At 29.5% G+C, this 20548-nt stretch overlaps 1 protein-coding gene across 2 annotated transcripts in view; it reads left to right on the forward strand.

Annotated features, from left to right (window-relative positions):
* dor (vacuolar protein sorting-associated protein 18 dor) overlaps nucleotides 1-20548 on the forward strand; it is a 68448-nt gene continuing 47900 nt past the window's right edge. The window contains exons 1-5 of one of the 2 annotated variants that reach the window (XM_075374557.1): nucleotides 1-167; nucleotides 1274-1360; nucleotides 6560-6812; nucleotides 10282-10478; nucleotides 13644-13823. In XM_075374557.1, coding sequence (XP_075230672.1) covers nucleotides 1292-1360; nucleotides 6560-6812; nucleotides 10282-10478; nucleotides 13644-13823 — 699 coding nt within the window. In that variant the 5' untranslated portion in view covers nucleotides 1-167; nucleotides 1274-1291. The remainder of the gene's footprint in view (nucleotides 168-1273; nucleotides 1361-6559; nucleotides 6813-10281; nucleotides 10479-13643; nucleotides 13824-20548) is intronic. The other variant, XM_075374558.1, reaches the window with a different exon arrangement.

Raw genomic sequence — 20548 nt, forward strand, 5'->3', positions numbered from 1 at the left:
AACGTTTACGTTACAGATGATAGCAACCAATGCCATGATTTGAGGTTAGGCTGGTTAAGTTTCTAATGTTTTTAATTATGATGTAGATTTTTCTAAAAGATTTCCCAATCGACACTTCTGGGAAATTATTGGATCTGCTTGTTATTTATCTGTGACTAAAGTACGAGGTTAGTAATTACAATTATATATTCTTTCTTGATTAATAATAATTGAATTGTTGTTCAGTTTATGTGAACAGTAACCTAACTTCACAAGGGTATTATTTTCCCCGTTTTTCATTGTTTTTACATGTTATTTTGGACATGCATGAATTATTTCATTACTCTTGCTGTTATCAGTTCTTTTATATTTAATAACAAATTGAACAAGTAAAAAAAAAAAAAAAAAAAAAATAACGAAAAGTTACTAATTTAAGGATTGTTATTTCAATTTTATTTGCTTTAGGTTATTTCCTGTTTCTTAAGTTTTTCAAGTTCTATCATTCAAGTGTAAATTATTGAAAAATCATTTTTGCAATGAGGTAGGTTCAGAATGAAATTTTACTTTTAGGCCAGTGTTTAAATTCATGTATATATGTAATATCCACGTAATTCAGTTATTTTTATAAAATACAACTTGAGTACTATATTAAGTTCCCCCCTTTGAATTGAACAAAATAATATTTTGTTTTCTTAACCTTGTTTCAAATTTTTCTTTCTGCCCTTTTTTAAGTTTTTTTTAGAATGCATCCTGGTGAGTTAATCACAAAAACCTAATCACTAGAAGGGACCAAGGAATCTATTCAAAAGTCAAAACATATTTTTTTAAATTAAAATTTTTGAGCTCAGATTTGTTTTAAAATCCATTTTTATCTTGAATGAATAAATAAATGGGGTTTTCAACAGTGGCGTAGTCTTATTTTAAAATCTTGATCATGTTTAAGCCAAGTTCATTCAAAAAGTTTCATTAAATTAATTTCAGCTAAATGATGTGTGAACTAATGGACTAACAAACAAAATGTTAATAAAGTGTTATTTTTATAAATAAACTATTAATATTAATTGATGATAATTACTTAATTAAGCATGGAATCTGTGGAATTAACATTACTAGATTAAAAAGATTAACTTGCGTCAAGCAAAAATGAAAATAATTTAAAAAAGGTAATAAGGGCTAGTTTTTGAAAGTTTTACTTTCTAGAAGTTACTGTTTATCAATACATGCCTCTTAAATATAGTATTGTTTACTTTTATTTTTTACACATCAGGCTGTTTTATTTTTGTGATAATTGCAGATTTATTTATTAGTAAAAATGGCATCTTTGTTTGATCAATATGAACAAGAATCGCAGAGGAATATTACTACAAGTACACCACAGTTGGTATGTATATTACATTATATAAATTTTTCATTGGTTGTTAATAAATCTAGTTTAGGGTACAATGTTTAGCGCTAAAGTTTGTTTATGTAAGAGGGATAAATACAATCTTTTACTGTTGTAAATAATTATATATATATATATATATATATATATATATATATATATTAGTGTTTCTTTACTTATGAAGAGAATATTTTTGACTATTTTAATAATATTAGATTTTCAGATTAAGAGATTTAAAGTTAAATTCATTCATTTTTTATCATCATTATTATACAGAGTGATTCAGATGCCCCTGAACTGTCAGTTTTTAAACTCTTTGCTGTAAAACTATTAACAACTTTTGAGTATTGTATTGTTGCTTATTATGGATATAAGTGATCATAGTGACCTGTAGATAATGTCATTGTCCCTCCAACCACATGTGCTGTTGTCAGCTTGAAATATAGATTAACTGTTACTCTCATCCAGGATCAATGGGTTGCAAGGTTTATTTCCACGTAAAATCTTGGATTCATTGTGTTGAGTTGATCCAAGAGAAATTGCTTAAAGCTTTTAATCCAGGAAAATTAATTGCAGGAAATATTTTGCACAGCGAGACAGTGTATTTTTGTTACACTGGAAATATTAATTCTTCATTGATTAGATATTAATTAATCAGTGTTTTTCAGCCTGTGGGTCGTGCCCCCCTAGGGGAATGTAAGCATATCAAAAATAAAATATTATTAAAAAAACTTTTTAATTTACTGAAAGGAAAGTAAAACAAAATACATTCTGACATAATAAATAATAAAATACACTTATAAATACGATTGTAGCAGTACTGCACAATGTATTTAATAATTAACTTACCAATACTAAATTAAAAACAAGTTAAATAATTATTAGTGACTCCCTTGAGCCTATCTTGCAAGCAAAGTTTTTCGAAGGAGAATTTAATATTAGAAATAGACACTCTTTCTTTTTCTATATTTAGTTGAGATCTATATTTTGTCTTCAAAGCAGCCAATGCAGAAAAAGGTAGGATGTTGAAAATGGTAATAGTATAGGAAATGCTCTTGTTTTTAGTGCAGAAAACTAATCATCCACCCCTGCCTAAAATTCAAAGAGTGATTTATTACTTTGTTGTGTTTTGGTTTCGCCACTTGTTGTGAGGTCTATGAAGATCTCTTCTTAGGCAGTTGAGAGCCCTTTGGGGGAATGGGTTCCTAACCCACTCATAACTTGCTACCAAGTAGTCGTCAGCAAGAAAATACTTTTTAAAATTCTTTGTCAGCATAGCTAAATGATTTTCAATGGTTACAAAAACAACTTTTACACGTTATTCTTCAGCCTTGTAAGTTTTAACACATTCATCCACATTTGCAAATATTTCTAGGTTTTTTGTTTTAAATTTCTGCTCCACAATTCCAATTTTCTATAAAAAGCAATAGCTTTATCACTTGTATCCAACATATATGTATTTGCTCCTTTGAGTTGAAGACTCAAGGCATTTAATTTCTCGAATATACTGATCAAGTAGCTCAATTCCATCACAAATTAACCTTCTCGGCTTCCGGTCAGTTTTCCTCTTCTAGAAAAATGGTGATTTCATCTCTTAATTTATAAACACGTTCCAAAAATTTCCTATCTTGCCTTGTCATAAAATAGTATTGCTGAATGGACTACACCGATGTCTTTACAAAATGAAGAAAAGATTCTTGATTTTAGGGGTCTCATTTATATATAATTTACTATGGTTACAACTGCCATTAGCATAATATTCAGACCAGGACTCATTTCTTTGGAAGCCAGATCCTTTCTGTGGATCATGTAATGTGTCCAGAAATACTGTGAAGATTTTTGTTTCACAAGTGCTTGTATACTTTGGAATCTTCCAGACATGAATGAGCACCATTGGTGCTCATTCCTTGTTTATAAAGTCATTTAAGATAGTAAATAATGCGAGTGCTGTTGCTTTGAGTTCTATTGTTTTGCAGAAAAGTAGTTTTTTTACTGCTGACACTATCACAAAATTGAAGATAGGCAATGGAATGGGCACCTTTATTGCTATCTGTTACCTCATCAAGCTGAATTGAAAATAATTTGTCAGGCAACTTCCCAAAAAGCTGATTCTGTACATCTTCAGCTATATCATCAATTTGATGGCCAACCGTATCATTTGATAGAGGTATGGACTGCAATTGTTTGGCAAAATTATCTCCAAACATAGTTTTTACAATCTTAATTGCAGCTGGCAAAATAAGCTCTTCACCAATGGTGTTTTTCATCTGGCTATTTTATATGAAAATTTATAAGAGGGAAGTAAAACTTTTTCATTCACAAGGTTTTTTTAAAAATTGATATTTACTTTACATATGATTTTAAGTTTAGTTCCAAGAATTCTTGGAGTTTGTTAATGTACTCACTATGAAGCGTTTCCAAATTTTTAAGTTTGTTACGTTTCATGCTGTCTGCTGCCAAAAGTTTTGAGGAAATGACACACAGGGACCTTTCTTCTTCATTTACTTCAGTATTTTTAAACCCAAAATTTAAGTATTCTTGAGAATAGTTTCTTGATTTTATTTTCGGAACCACACTCATCTGTACACTTGTGATGCTTCATTATTGTCTAACGCTCACTTATGCCCGCTTAAAAATTTTTCCATGATTCTGTATAAATCTACTGCTGTGAATATTTAATATTGTGAATTAGCAATTAATATGCAATTTACAACATACACATTCACAGTAGCTTTAATAGTGACAGAAGGATCAACTTGACTGAGACTGGCTGGAATTGAATGAGGTGCAGCATTTACACAGGTTTGTGAAGCCACAAAAATGTTCGATGTGGTGGATGTAAGACAGAGAGCAATAGAGAAGCATCGATTCTCATTTTGTGAATGCAGCAGATCAGTGTTGCCAAATATCAATAAACTTACTTTTTCTTTGTAATTTGTAAGGTCGTAATTCTTGGTAATTAAGGTTGTAGTATACCTTTAGCATGAAAACACTCAAAATACATTATTATTGTATATATTGTTATTGTATAAGAGGAGGGGGTGATGAAAATTATGATTGAAAATTGGGTCGCAAATACTGAAAGGTTGAGAATGTTGGGTTAGATGTAGAAACTGCTTGCCAGATGCGAAAACACTTCAGTGTTTAATATCTTAACAAAACCTGCTGTAATCTCTGGGCAGATCACCTAAGTGGATGTCCCAAGAGGTTGGAGCATTTATTCATTCTGCCAAAGGGTCACTAGGTGTTTGAAGCTGTGGCTAAACCAAGTTTCAGTATAGTTCAATAACTTCATCCTTTGGATTCAGAAAAGTGTTTTGCTTGTTATGAGTGGTTTAAGAGAGTTGCTGTAATTTATTCAATCAGTCTAACTTAGTGATGAGCGTGATTTTATTAAAAAAAAAAAAAAAAAAATAGCAGCCATTTATTTATTAGCCAGAGCAGTTGTGGATTGCAGTTATTGTAGTATATTGTATGATATACCCTTAACCCAGCAAAAGTTAATGTAGTATGCTATGTCTAGATAGCGAATTGTTAGTCTGTTAATTCATTTGTACTTGCAGAATCATACGTCATTATGTAGTCATTCTTGAAGTTAACAATCATTGGTTTTAACAAAACTGTGTAACATTTCTTATCTTCAGTAAAATTTCACTGTTTTTTTTTTGAGTTGTTCAATAACAGTTTTAAAAAATCTTATAGCCAATTGTTGTTATTTTACTTGTCTTTCTTATATTCAATTCTGTGATGCTATCATGAAAGGAACCGCAGTAATACTAGAATGCTGCAGGATTTATGCGAAAATAAATGATGCGGAAAGAGACATTTTGGTCAATTTACTGAAACTAGTATCTGCAAACAAGTGTTCTCAAGTGGATTTGTGTCTTTATTACAAAACTGAGAGCAGTTTTAATTTCTTCTGTAATAATAATTTAGAATTTATTTCTGCAGTGCAAAATGTATAATATAAAGTGATGTTAAATGAATTTAATTTTTAATTGAGATTTATTTTCAATTTTGGTTTGGAGATGTCTGAATCAGTCTCTACTTTACTTATAGTAACAGCATAATTTTCAAATTACTGTACGAATTTAGGTAGCACTAGAGGTGAGAACCTCTCCGAAAACATGAAGAATTAAAAAACTGTTATACTTTATATTTCATTCTTCGTAAATTTTATTGAAATAATATTTTTACTTTTGAATTAGCATTTGTATTTTCTATTAATGGGGTTTGTATTTTAATATACAGTCCAACTTCAATACATCACTTTTCTTAATAGGTGATGCATTTTTTTAGCATATGGAAGGTTGTATTCCTTTGGCTTGTGAGAAATAATCCAGGATGTAACTGCTATGCCCTCAGTATCTGAGAAGTGGTTCAAGATTGCTCAATGTCAATTGGCCAACAATTTTTATGCCCTGTTTTATTGTGATCAAAGTTATTTTATACACAAGTTTGATTTTTGAGATCTCTATAATTTTTTGAGGAGATCTAATACATATTGTTAATCTTTTTTCCTGTTTGTCTGTTTTGAATTTCAAGTATGAAATTCAAAACAGATGAAATGTGAAATTCAAATTTGGGCATGTTTTGTGATTAGACATTCTTACTTTTGTATTTAATTTCACAAGTTTGCTTATAGTTAAAAAAAGAATGGGGCCTTTACTCTATGATATGGAAGAACAATTTATTAATATTGTCCAAATTATATAGATTTAGACCATATAGTGGTGTGCAGTATTACAAATGGAACAGAAGTCCGGATCAGAGTTACTAGTCTAAGCAGAGGTTGGTCATCCTACACGTGATTAACAGACAGAAATATTTTCTGACATGATTTAATTTATTGTATCATGTAAGAATGAGACTGAGAACTTGATAAGGAATATTAATAATATTCTGCTAAGGAGGTGTTATAGTTTAGTTTTTTGTGGTAGATGAAAGATACCTAATTAGGATTGTGAATAGGGCCTGTGAGTAAGTAGCCAAACAAATTTTGTTTTTCCTATGAGGAAAATAAATTGAAAAGAGATTGCATTATTTAATTTATAAGTTCTAAACAGGTTATGCAAGCACTGTTGGTTACTTTTATTTGCAGCATCTAAGAGTGTCGTCATTCTATTTGCCTTTTATTTTTGTTTAGTTATTATCAATTGTGTTTAGTATTAATTTATTGCTCTATTTTATTTACAGGAACCCACTGCCCCAAGTATTGCATATATCAACATGAATTTAGATGATGATGATACTCCAATATTTGCTAAGCAGACTGTAAATTTTAAGCCAACTGACAAAGTAACTCATTTGTCAGTTAATAATGAAATGGTTGTGTTGACTATGACCAACAATGTGCTATTAAGAATTAATTTATCAAAAACATCTGGTGCTGCTAGTGATAGTAAACATGCTGCTGATTCCAGTAAACAACAAAATTCAATGGTTGAAGGTATTTTTTTTTTTACATAAATTATTTTGTTACGAGGTATCTTTGATAGGTATATTATATATGTTAAGTTAGTATTTATTTTTTTGAACTCTACGGTAAAGAATTTTGTTATACACATTTGGTGATTCTTCTTTTTTTCATCTTATTAGAGATAATTTGTATAATCAATTGTTTAACAGTATAAAGAGTGTTATGTATGTTAATTCGTTATTATGTACTATCTTTTAGTTTTCCTTACAGTTGTGATGTTTGTAAAACATCTAGGGTACAAGAGGCACTATCATTTTGAAGGAAGTGTTTTTCTGAGAGCTCACTACTAAAACAACACATTTGTTCCAATAATAAAAAAAAAAATTATATAATAATTTTGAAGGACTCTGAGTTAATCCTGTAGATTCATAGTACTATGAGAAGATTAGGTGCTAAATAGAGAAATAAAAACAATTAGATATAATTAATGATATTTAATATTTAAAAAAAATCAATTAACTTATTTTATACATGTGTCTAATTCTTTTACACTTAAAAAATACCCAAAAAAAATAATTTTTGTAAATATAAGTAAAAAACTATCCTGACATGAATTTATAGATCAAATTTGAAAAGTTCTGCTGGCTGATGTTATTGCCAAGCTGGGGTTGGGGTTTGACTTGACTCTCATACCTCCTTAGATGACAGCTGGGGCATAACTGCTTTCCTTAAACTATATGACCAAGACATCATCTTATACATCACTAAGTGGTCAAAGTTCAGAAAACTAAAGGATTAGTAAAAAATATGAATATAAAACTATTATATTTGCAATAAAATTTACATTTTGTAAATAGGAGTAGAAGTAGGGACTATACTAATAGAAAAATTCCCATTTTGCAATTAATCAGAAACTAGACTAGCATTTTATTACTGACATCTCTCATAATGACCTAAACATATAAACATATAAAAATAAACATATGAAAATAAAAATATATGTTGATAATTTGAGGGGCGCCTGAAATGTAATTGGAGAACAAAATGTCGCATAAAGTGATGGTGCTGCTATATTGTAGTTTCATTTCCCTAATACTAATCTCTCCTCATTTTCTGCAGTTGTCATTGTTATGGAGTCAAGTATGCCTGCTATGTCGATGGTGAATTTTTAACTGCAAGGAAAGTGAAACTATTAGTATTCATGATCATCCAAATTACATTTATGGAGAAATTGTTAATCAAACTACTGTTAGTGGTGATAAACTTTTGTGCATCAGAAGGTGGTGAAACAAATATTGAAGGTGTACCTCACAGTGGTTAAGCGGTTTCTGTGACTGATGAGAAGCGCCAAAAGGAGATGGATGAATTGTTTTAAAATGACCATCACATCACACAACATTGCATTGTCATCCAAATAGGTATATCAAAAGAACAGGAGGACCACATTATTGCATAACTGGCTATCATAAAATCTGTTTGCCATGTAAACTCAGAAAATAACAAATAACAATAAAACAAATGTTTTGAACAGTTTCTGAAACATTATCATGATGAGAGAGAGATTACTTCGTTTTCAATATTGTTATAGGAGACAGAATGTTTATGCAGCATTACAACTCAGAAAAAACCTGGCGGAGTATGGAGTACTAGCACTATGGTTTGCTACAACCAAAAACAAAATCAAAAAATAATCCTTTGCAAAAAACTATCTTAATAGTGTTATGGGATTCCAAACTAACAGATTTGGTGCCCTATGGTTTTCACTTCTTTTTGCAGTTGAAGAGGGATATTAAGGGTTATTATTTTCCAAGGATGATGAACTGAAGGATGCAGTGAAGTCATGTATCAAGGAAAGACCACCAACATTCTTCATTGATGGAATGATAAAACTGGTTCACTGTTGGTAAAAATCTGTAGTTGTAAGTGGGGTTATGTGGAAAAATAAATGTAGGTTTTTGTAGCACATAAAATGTATTTTTTGGAGTATTTGTTGTATTTGATCATCTCTCTTCATTTGTTAGTAATGAGCAACGGTGCATTATATTTCAGCCACCCCTTGTACTTTTTTCTAATTAAATTAGTTTTCTTTATCATACTGCAAGATTTAAAAACTAATAAATTTAAATGTACAGAAAAATGAAAAAGATCAAGTTAAAGAATTTTAAAGGCAATTTAATTTGAATTTGAAAATCAGCCAATATTTGTTTAGATATTTAGATTTCAAAATTTGAAAAATTACAATAAAAAAGAAGTTAATAATAATTAATAAGATTTTTGAAGATAAGTCATAAAAAATCATATAGAGAAATGTATTATTTGTAAGGGATGTTATATTAAATGAATTTTAATCTCTTTATTTTTCTATCAGATACAAAAAATTAAAATCCTAAAAATTACAAAATTGTAAATTTAACTGAACAGTTAGCAAATTTACAACTAAATTTTTGAAAATCTGTCTGTATGTTCATAAGTTATAAGCATGCAAAAATTTTAATAAAAGAGGACTTTTTGACATAATTTCTACTGAAGAAAATAACATTGACCTTCATACTATTTGACTGAAAGTTAAAATATTATTGAAATAAAATTATAAATAATAAAGAGGTAAAATCAGTCAAACTTAAATGCTACACTATACAGTTACTAATTCTTGTTGATCAATTGAATAAAGGGAACTGAATTCAGTGACGTGCCACTGATTGTACCTTGTATTTCAGCAGGGTTTGCATGCTGTTGTACTATGTTATATTTAATTCATTGAAGAAGACTGTTTTATTCTTCACTTAACTTAGTATGTTTAAAATGGGCTGTTTACTTTCTATGAACTTTGACTGCCGTTTTCAAGACTGATTTGCATCTTATCTTAGAGCTCCTACAAATTTTGTAGTAATTACACCTAATATATGATTTTACACTGATAATGAGAGAATAGTGATTTTTGAGAAATTCTAAATCAAGAATAAAATGTGTTACCCTTATAGTTAATATAATTTTTCTTCGAGTGAGTTATTGAAGTTTCTTTCAAAATTTATTTTTAATTTAGTTAAATAAGTACAAATATAAAATTAAGATTTTATATTTTATAAATCCTAAAAGCATCTCGTGCTTCTTTTAAAATCTTTTTTAAATTGTTATTGTATTTTGAATTATAAAAAAACATACATTTTATTATTCAGGTTGATTTTTAGGATTCTGAAACTACTAAAAAACTATATTTACTAAGATAAGTGACAAGTTACTTATTATAATAAGATTGGTAATTCTTTGGTTGCCTTATTATAGATTACGATTGTTACATCGGACAAGGGTTCTTCATTGGTGTCTGAACATGATTTTACAGCATCACACTTTATAGAAATTAAAGTCATGAAAGATACTTTTTTCTATATTAAAGTTTAAATTTATTCACTAATATTTTTTTCAGCTACATTCTCCATAATGCTATAAAACTAGTAAGTTATTGCGACTAGTTTTAAAATGATATACCTATTTATTGCAGAAATATCTATACCAAGATTTACACCTCCACTGCGTTTGATTGGTTTATACTTAGACCCTACTGGTTCACATGTATTATTAAGTATGGCTACTCCTCGAAGTTCTGCTGTTATTTCTGGTGATCAACATTATGTGCCTGAAAGTAGTTCACCAACAGAACTGCTTTATCTTAACAGAGCATCAAATAAAGTAAAGCAGGTTAGTGCTTATGTCAGTTTTATAAAATAAACAATTGTTATTTTGTATATGGGTCAATTTTGTTTCCAGTTGTCCACTACTTTAGAATATGAAAGTTAAAATTATTTAACTTAAATGACCAAAATTGTAGAGGAGGAGTATTTTCACCCAGTATTTTTGTTAAATTAATTTTGTATATGCTGTATTAAAAAAAAAATGAATTAATATAATACCAGTCAGATTAAATTGTCTAGAATAACATATGATATAAAAATAACATCTGTTTTTTACTTTAAAAAAAAATTATTATCAAGTATTCACTTTCATTTTATATTTTTGTTGTATTCTTTTTAAAAGTAAATCTGAAACATGAAATTGTTATTTTGTCTTGTATAGTTTCCTTCATTTGCATTTAATTTTTATCACTTTTATATACTAAAACTTTTGGTGTAGGTCAGTAAATCATCATGTTGTTCTTTTGAACTTCTTATCACATGAGATAGTTATTCTGTAAAGCTGATGTGTGAACGATCATCCATTTAACAAAATACATTTTCTATACTGTTTCAGTATGAGTTCACATAGCTGCTAGTCATCTTTGTTTCCGATTTGAAAAGTTGCAGGTATTTTTTTTTTTTTTAATAACACTAAAAATTATTCTTTTGGGGCAGAAAGTATGTGGATTTGAGCCCGTGACTTCATAAAAATAAAACCATCCATCAGATTAAAAAAAAGCATACTTAAAATTATTTTTTGCTGCATATGATGATTTAAAAATTTTATTGTCTATCATCTTTTTAAGATACCTTATCTTGATGAGAATGAGGTAGTTGTAGTTTATTTAACTTTTGTTGCATTGCTACCTTGTTTTGATAGCTAGTCTCTGTAAAAAAAAACCACAGGACCTATTGCATTCAAACTTTTCCACAAACCTAGCTATTACCTTCTAACCAATAACATTTCAGATCAGGATCTTTATTAGTTCTTGAGGTATTCAATTTGTAAAACTATATTGTATTGTCTTTGGATCTGTATAGCATAGTGTTTTATATAGGTAATTAAATTTTAGTAATATTTATGCATTTATAATTAAATTTATTGTGTAACTTTATGCATTAAAAAAAAAATATTTAATTAAAATCATTTTACTTGCATGTACATTTTATGTTTTTGTAGCACTTTATTGTAATGTTAAATATAAAGAATAACTTCTGTACTTTAGTATAAATTATACTTTAATGAATACGTTCTAGAACAAATCATTAATTGGTTGTTCTCAAAACAGCTACTGAAAGAACTGCTATTTTCTTTCAGCAATCATTTTTTGGTCTGACTCTTCTGAGTTATTCACCTGTTAGGAAGTACTTTTAATAAATGACTGCTTTTTTCTGTAGAAAAAATTTCTCTGTAGCAGTTACAAGGTCAATGGCTCATAGAGGGGAATGTTTTATAACAATATAGATCTGATAAAATTATTAAATAAACTTTTTTTAAGGTTTAATAGTAGAATTATAGGGTATAACAGGAAAGAAAACTGCTGTAGCCAGAAGTATTTGTTACATAACAGCAGCATTTTCCAATCAGAATACAGTACCTTGTCAAGAGTTAAATATGCGAGTGTCTTCAGTCACTATATCTTTAGTACATATATATGTTTTTTTTGCTTATATCTGTTTAAATGAAACTAATTTTTGTTAGTTTTCATCCTTAATTTCTTTGTGTTTAGTTTATAAAATCTGGGTAATATAGGTTTTTTTTAATTAAGAAATAATTTTTTGTTGTATATAATTTGTTCTGTTCAATAAATTATAAATTTTTTGACTTCAAAATTTTTGTTAAAGTTTGCAGAATCAATCATTTTTCCTACTTTTCTGTAATTTGCAAATTGAGATCAGATATTTTCATCTTTGCTTCATGGTTAATTTGTCTAGTGGTTTTCTCATTTACCAATACACCAAGTTTAATTATATTGACTATCACTGAGCTTTGATGGATGGGCCCTTAATATTTTTTTTTGTGTTTAGCCTGCAGGAATTACCATTCAGGTATTACTTCAGAGGACAAATGAGGATGGTATGAGTGTAAATGAAGTGTAGTCTTGTACAGTCTCAGGTTGACCATTCCTGAGAAGTGAGGTTAATTGAAAATTAACCACTAAAGAACACTGGTATTCACGATCTAGTATTCTAATTCCTGTAACTGCTTTTACTAGGACTTGAATGCTACAACTCTCGACTTCCAAATCAGCTGATTTGGGAAGATGCATTCACCATTAGACCAACCCGGTGGGTTGATGGATGGACCCTGTTTAAAAACAAGTACATAATATCTCCAGTATTCTTTTTGTGAAAAGAATAGTTTTGAGTATATTGTAAGGAAGTGATATAAAGACAGCTCTTTTACATATGATAATGTAAATATGTTACTAATAAAAAATAATTTATGTTATCGAGTTGGCATGCTAACTATAAATAGTATTTATAATAGTAAGTCAGTCAGTTATATTGACTTTTAAATAATATAAAGCCACAGTTGTTTTACATAAACATCTCATGTTACACTTTAATGATAAGTGACGTTAGTAATATTTAATTGTGAATAGAGTTGACAAAAAATTTATATATAAATTATAACGGTTGTAATAAGCTGTAATAAGTATTCTTTGTTTTATATAATAATGATTTATGCAGGCAAGACAACAAATGTGTGAGCTTATTTTGTGGTTAAATAATTTAGTCAATATTTTATTTAAATGAACACAGCTGAATATATATTTTTTTATGTGTAAGGGTATCCCAAATGCTCAACAGTTTTATAGCTTAACAAGATTCATCAGAAAAAAGTAATTTTTTTTATTAGTAACGATGGATTAATAAATTTTAGATAATTGATTTGAGTTCATTATTTTAAGGGAAATTTTAACCTATGAGGTGATAACTAGCATTGAAACTGTGACAGAGATGTAATAATGGTTTTTGTTTCTGTGTAAATTATAGAAATGCATTGTTTCATTATCAGTTACAATCCAATATTCTGACCTATTTCTGGGTATAGTAAGATAAACATCCCAGTAGAATTTTTGCCATTTATATTACTGTTTATCCATACAATATCTTCATTATAGTCTAATGACAATTGAAATTTATAAACAAAACTTATTGACTATGTTTATTGTTTTTTTCTTAGACTAGTAAATTGAGAGGGCATGAAGTGACAGCAGTTGGTTGGAACGATGCATGTGTAAGAACTGATACAACCACTAGGCCTATACTTATTGGAACTTCTCGTGGTTATATATTTGAAGTAGAACTTTTAGGTGAATCTGATCGTATGTTTCAATCTAATGTTGAGCAATATTGTAGACAGGTATGTTAAATTTTATTCATTATTATATCTTTTTATCATTTCGTCATCATAATAATATGGCGTTCTGCCTGGCGGCAGTTCCCTTACGCCACCAAGCCTTTTCCTTCATCCCTTTATCTATTAACTTATTATCTATTAACCTCATTTTCTCTTCTTCTACTGACTCTTCCTTAATGTAAGTTCTGACTTTCTTACATAATAATTCCCTCTTCTTACTGAAGGCTTTCTTTGCCATTTCTATCCTTCCCTTTATTTCCATTGTGCTCTTTTATCTCTCTTCACCATAATACCCAAATATCTGTAATTGTTTACTTTTTTATTCTTCCTTCACTTGTTCTTACTTTTACATCCTCTTTGTTGTTTACTTCCATTACTGTAGTTTTTTGTATACTTACTTTCATTCCATACTCTTTCCCCCAGAATTGTTTCAATCTTTGAAGCATATGTGTGCCATCAGCTAGAATTACCATATCATCAGCAAACCTTACACATCTTATTTTTTGTCCTCCTATACTTATTTCTTCTTCTCTTCTAATATATTGTTAATCATTTCTTCAATTTAATTGTTGAATAGTGTCAGTGAGAGGCAACATCCTTGTCTAACACCTTGTTCTAGTCCCATTCAGTCTTATTAACATGTCGTATTCATATTTACCTTCATTGTTATTTCTCTCATATGTATAAGGCATATTCATAAAGTAAGGAACGTCTGCTTATATTTAAATATTAGCAGGTCTGAACACAGTTTCACGTATGCAGGGCCATTTATTGACTATTTATGAAACCATTGCAGTTGTTGTTTTGATTCTTAGTATTTGCCTGCTGGTGAATGCAGATTGCAATGTCTGTGACAATCGTTTCTCTCGTCAGTTGTATAGTGCATTGTGTGATTCAATTTTTGTGTGCAAAAGGATTTTCAGCTGCTGAAATTCATCGGGAGTTATACTTAGTGTATGGACCTACAATAATGAGTGAAGGAAAGATTAGACAATGGTATCAAGACATTAAAAATGGCCGCACAAATGGACATGATGAAGGGTGGAGTGGCAGGCCCAGTATTCAGACTGACGATATTGAACAAGTGAACCAAAAACTGTGATGTGTTTGACAATTGATGATTAATGCTCTGACTAATGAATTTCCGCATATTGGACTCACCTCTATCTATAAAATTGTCACAGAACAATTCTGATATCACAAATTGTGTGCAAGGTGGGTATCGAAAATGCTCACCAACCAATTCAAAGAGCAAAGAATGCAATAGACAAGTGTTTTTGGACTACTATCAACAAGATGGAGTTGATTTGTTTTCCCACATTGGTACGGGCAACAGTCAATGCAGTGACCCCATTCAAATTCCCCAAAATCAAAAAAGTTTAACCAATCTTCGTACGCAAATCGAAAAATGTTGGCTTCTGTTTTTTGGAACAGAAAGGGTGTCATTTTGGTTGATTTCATGGAACGTGGATCAACAGTTACAGCTGACGTGTACTGCAAAACACTAAACTGATACGTGCAATCCAAAATCGATGACGCAGGAAACTGTTGTCCAGCGTAATCCTTCATGACAATGCGCGTCCTCACACTGCTACCTTAACCAAGAAGAAGATTCAAAATTTTTGTTGGAAACTTTTTGATCACCCTCCATATAGCCCCAACCTTGCACCTTGGGTTAAAGAAACTGGTGCAGTGTTATGTAAAATGCTTAGAACTGAATGGCAATTATGTGGAAAAGTGAAATCGATATGTAGTAAACTAAAACTGTAAGTAAAAACCTTTTGTCATGCGTTAATTTTTTTTAATGAGCAAACGGCCTGTTTATTGAACAATGTCCACCTTAGATTTTCACAATTCTATTTCTGTAATGCACTGGTTCAGTTTTCTTTGAAATAAATATATTATTTACACTTGTTGAATGTTAGTTTAATATGTCTTACATGTTTTATTTCATTTATGTTTAATGTTATTTACATTATTGTCTTTAATTTATAATTTGTGAATGTAGATCAACATGACTGTATGTATCGTAAAACAAAAGTGAACAATCCAATGAAAAATAATAAAAGTATAATAAAATCTCAGCTGGTAAACTAAATCCACTGAATGTATACCTTTATATAAAGAAGAAGACGACGAGACAGTTACTATATTTATTTATAAGAAGTAGAGGAAAGAAAACATGATACTGAATATACTGCTCGTCAAGAAATCAAATTTTCCTTCTATGATAATATAATAAAAAATATTACAAGTAATAACATTATAACAATATTAACAATCTTTGATTTGTAATCTCAAAAGTTGTAACAATAATAAATATGTTAATGTATATTGTAGAATGTAGACAGAGAGGAAAAAATAATAATATAATATAGTAATCTACACAATACTGTATGCTAATAACAACAGTAAATTACAATTGTGCATATCAAATTAATAATACAAATATAATATAATAGGATCATATAATTGTATATAAATAAATGAAATAACCATAATGTTATATCTTACAAGGATAAACAAAAGTTGTGATGTGCATATTGCTATAATACTGTAATACAAATAAGCGTTTGAATCTAAACTTAAATTGTAATGGCACTAAATACCTATATTGTACAGTAATAATTGTATATTTAATGAATAATAGTCATGCTCATATAAATTGAAATTGGTTTACAAACCATATTGTCTTTACATTATTTTTAAGTGATTTTATTAACTTGATCAATCTATAATCTGATCATTTTAATCAGTTTGTACCTAAAAAAAAAACATATCCTAAATCTATTTTAGGATATGTTTTTTTTTTATTGTGTTGTTGATAAATCCAACATGAAGATGTATTCAATGACTGATATAATCACGATGCCGTTGATGATATATGTGTGTAAATAATTGTCTTGTGAAACCTAGTTCGCATGAATTTATGAATAAACCATCTTGGTGCTTCAGTGCACCCTAATAAATAATCTTATAATGTATATGTCATATGTATGTGTATGTAAATGTTATATGTATGTGTACCTGTACGTTGTATAAATAATTAGTCTGTGTATTGTCTAAGAGTATAGGAGCAATATGACAGTGATGATACAATTACATTAATATAAATATTGATGTAATGTTATAAATTAAATACATTACTCAAGAAAATACTAATAAACACATCAAGAGATTACAAAACAAATGAAGTTACAATAACAGTTCGTACAATAAATATTAAATTAAATGAAATAATATTATTCATAAATTTTATTATGACTTTACAAAATATGTTATTGCTTATTTAAAGATGAATATTAATTAACTTAATCATTAGAGATCAGAAGTAAACAATGCTTATGTACAGGTCTTCTTTGTTGACCTTTTACAGTATTTACATCCGCAACCCTTACCAAATTAGTCGAAACCCGATAAACCTGGGTGACAACTCCATGCTTCTAAAGCATGGGAGTAGAATCCTTGGTGATCAAAACTAAACCTCCAACGGAAAGATTACATGATGGTAAAACCATTTGTTGTGTTGTAAGGAATGCAGGTAGTCTTTAGATCATTGTTTCCAAATAGAATGAATAAATTTTTGAAGTAGTTGCAAACATCCTAAATGATAAATTTCAGTTTTTTGATAACTGTGTTCAGGCAGAAACATAAGTGGACATCCAGTAAAAAAATGTCCTGGTGAGAGAGATTCTGGATCTCTATGGTCTATAGAAACAGAGAAAAGGACAAGAATTGAGGCAAGCTTCAATTTGAGTTAAACTTGTATATAACTTCTCAGAATTCAGTGTTGTTTGTCCAGTTACACAATGCAAATGAAACTTAATTCTCTTTATTACGGTCTTCCATAAACCACCAAAATGGAGAGAAGTGGGTGGAATAAATGACCAATGTATACCTTGTTTAGTTGAAAATGAATGAATGTTTATTTTAGATTTGTCTGATTTAAAAAGTTGATACAAATTGTAAAGGATATTTCTTGCACAGCAAAAGTTAGATCCATTGTCAGAAAAAGTTTGAGTAGGGGTACCCCTACAAGTTATAAGTCTAAGGTTGCAATGAATGATTGTGAAGTGAGGTCAGTTACTAATTTTAAATGCATGGCTTTAGTTGCAAGATGTATGAAAAGCGCAATATAAGCTTTATTCAAGGACTTGGATCTATGCCTGTCATGACATAGTTGGACTACCGTAATCTACTGCACAAGCAGAGAGAATGGTCATGAAGGAGTCTCTCTAAAGGATGGTAGCTGACCAAGTTGTTGCATTAAACTTAATGCAAGTCAGACATTTATTAATGACTGACAAGATGATTCTTTTAGCATTTAATATCCAGTATTTCTGACATAAAGAATGGTGTGAATTGAAGACCAGAATGTAAAAGTTGTAAATGTTCAGCATTAATGATTAGTTTTGTAGTATTAGCATTTGGTTGTATAATAGTAGGATTTTTCACATGGTAATGTAGAAGAGAATGTTGCAGGCTGCCTCCTACGCATAGTAAACCTGAATCATCCAAAAATGGATCAAAGGAATTAAGGTTACTTTGTTTAACATTAGTTTGATTATCTTTAAAGTATTTATCTCATTGCTAAAATGCATGTATTGTGACTGTTGTAAGAAAAAAGTAAAGAGTATCTTTAGTTCTTGTGTAGTTGAGGGACCAAAAATTTGTTCTAATTGATTTGACTTAACGTTGTGAATAAATGTAAGACAGAAACTAATTATACAGAGTAAAGTGTGTAGAGATGAGAATCTTTATGTGTAATCAAGTACAGCTGTAGATGCATGCGACATTGACATAGTTTTACTTTTTTCCAGTAAACATTCTGGATTCAAATTGCAGTTATTAAAAATAAAATTATGATTATTTGGCCAACATGATGAAAATTGTGAACTCCTAACCTGACCATGCCACCAAAGTGACTTGTCAATTAATTTACTTGGATAACAACCTCTAGACGATATGTCAGCTGGATTATCTGAAGACCTGGCAGAGCGCCAAATAATAGCATTTGCAGTACTTCGTTGAATTTCAAAAATTTATTGCTTACAAATATCATTCAGATAGATGGTTATCCATGAATCCATTAAAGTCCAATTGTAGAATCAGTATATAGATCTATCTTGTCAAAATGTACCTGTAATGCATTAGTTACCTTTTGTTAATAAACGAGTAAGTAATAAACAACCACATAATTCAAGACTTGATAGAGTTATTTGTTTTAGAGGGGCCACTTTTGATTTTAAGCATAGTAAATTTGATGAAATTGTATTGTTTGCAAATAATATTCATATATAAATACAATAACCATAGTCTTTTATAGAGGCATCAGAAAAGCCATGTAATTGAATTGACTTAACCTTAATTTTATTGTTGGGATTTATAGAATGGTCTATTATAATTGATTCAATTAAAGATTAATTGAAGTAGCCATTGAGGTAGTATTGGTTTGGGTAATCTTTCATCCCAGTTGATTTTAATTTGCCATAGTAACTGCATAAAATGTTTATGTGAGAATACAATAGGACAATGAGTCCTAGAGGATCAAATACACCAGCTATGATGGACAGAATATTTCTTTTGGTATCAGTGTTAGAATCGTTGAAATGGGTAATTCGGTAAATTAATGTGTCTGATGTGTTATTCCAAAGAATTCCTATTATTCGTATGTAATGTTCTTGATTAGATGGAATAGAGGAATTATAATCAAGGGAAGCGCTGATGGAATTGTTAGAATACCATATATAGAACGAAAAACCATACTGTAGCAATAATTTAGAAATATCAGTTTAGAGTTGATTAATTTAATTTAACTTCTCTGAACCAGTAATGATAGCATCAACATAAAAGTTGTTTCAAATAGCCTTACAAGCTTTTAGATAAGTCATTTTCATTCTCTTTGGCTACTTGAATTAGACATTGTGTGACCAGGTATGGTGCACAGGCAGTTCCATAGGTTACTGTTCTTAATTCATAGTGTTTTATCTACTGATCTGGAGAATCATATCACAATATACATTGCAAATTTGAATTGCTAGGTTTAACTTAAACCTGACGATACATCTTTGCTATGTCCAACGTAATGACGTATTTATGGGTTCTAGCATTATGGAAAATAGATCTTGCTGGACTACAGGACTGACTAATAGAGTATCATTAAGAGATAGACCTTTAGAAGTTTTAGCTGAACTGTTGAAAACAACACTTAAGTTTAGTAATCAAATTAGACGGTTTAAATATTGGATGGTGGAGTAAATGGCACACGTTTGATTGTTCAATTAAAAAGTCATATGGAGTTAAGTGATGACATGTATCCCAAATCTAAATATTTATTAGTGAAAGTGTAATAGTCTCTTTTAAGGTTGGATTTATTGCTTAGCCTTTTTTCTAACTATAAAAATCTATTCTTGCATTAACCAAGGAATCACCCAGTTGAACGTTATCAGATTTGCGTGGCAATGACTCTATGAATCTGTCTTGGTCATTTCGAGAAAAGTTGAATCGAAAGTATTTTTTGTATATGGAATTTTCATTAAGTGAAATATGAGTATTAATTTTTTCTTGTCTATTAATTGAATATCTGTTAATATTCAAACAACAACTTACATTATTCTTTTTATTTGTTTTAATTTTCACATAATTATATATGGAATGTTCCTGGTATAGTTGTTCTTAGCATTTTAAAGAGTATATAAATCTTTTTTTTTTGGCATTGCAAAAGTAAG

The sequence above is a fragment of the Lycorma delicatula genome, chromosome 9 (genome assembly GCF_047948215.1).
Source record: "Lycorma delicatula isolate Av1 chromosome 9, ASM4794821v1, whole genome shotgun sequence".
Taxonomy (NCBI): domain Eukaryota; kingdom Metazoa; phylum Arthropoda; class Insecta; order Hemiptera; family Fulgoridae; genus Lycorma; species Lycorma delicatula.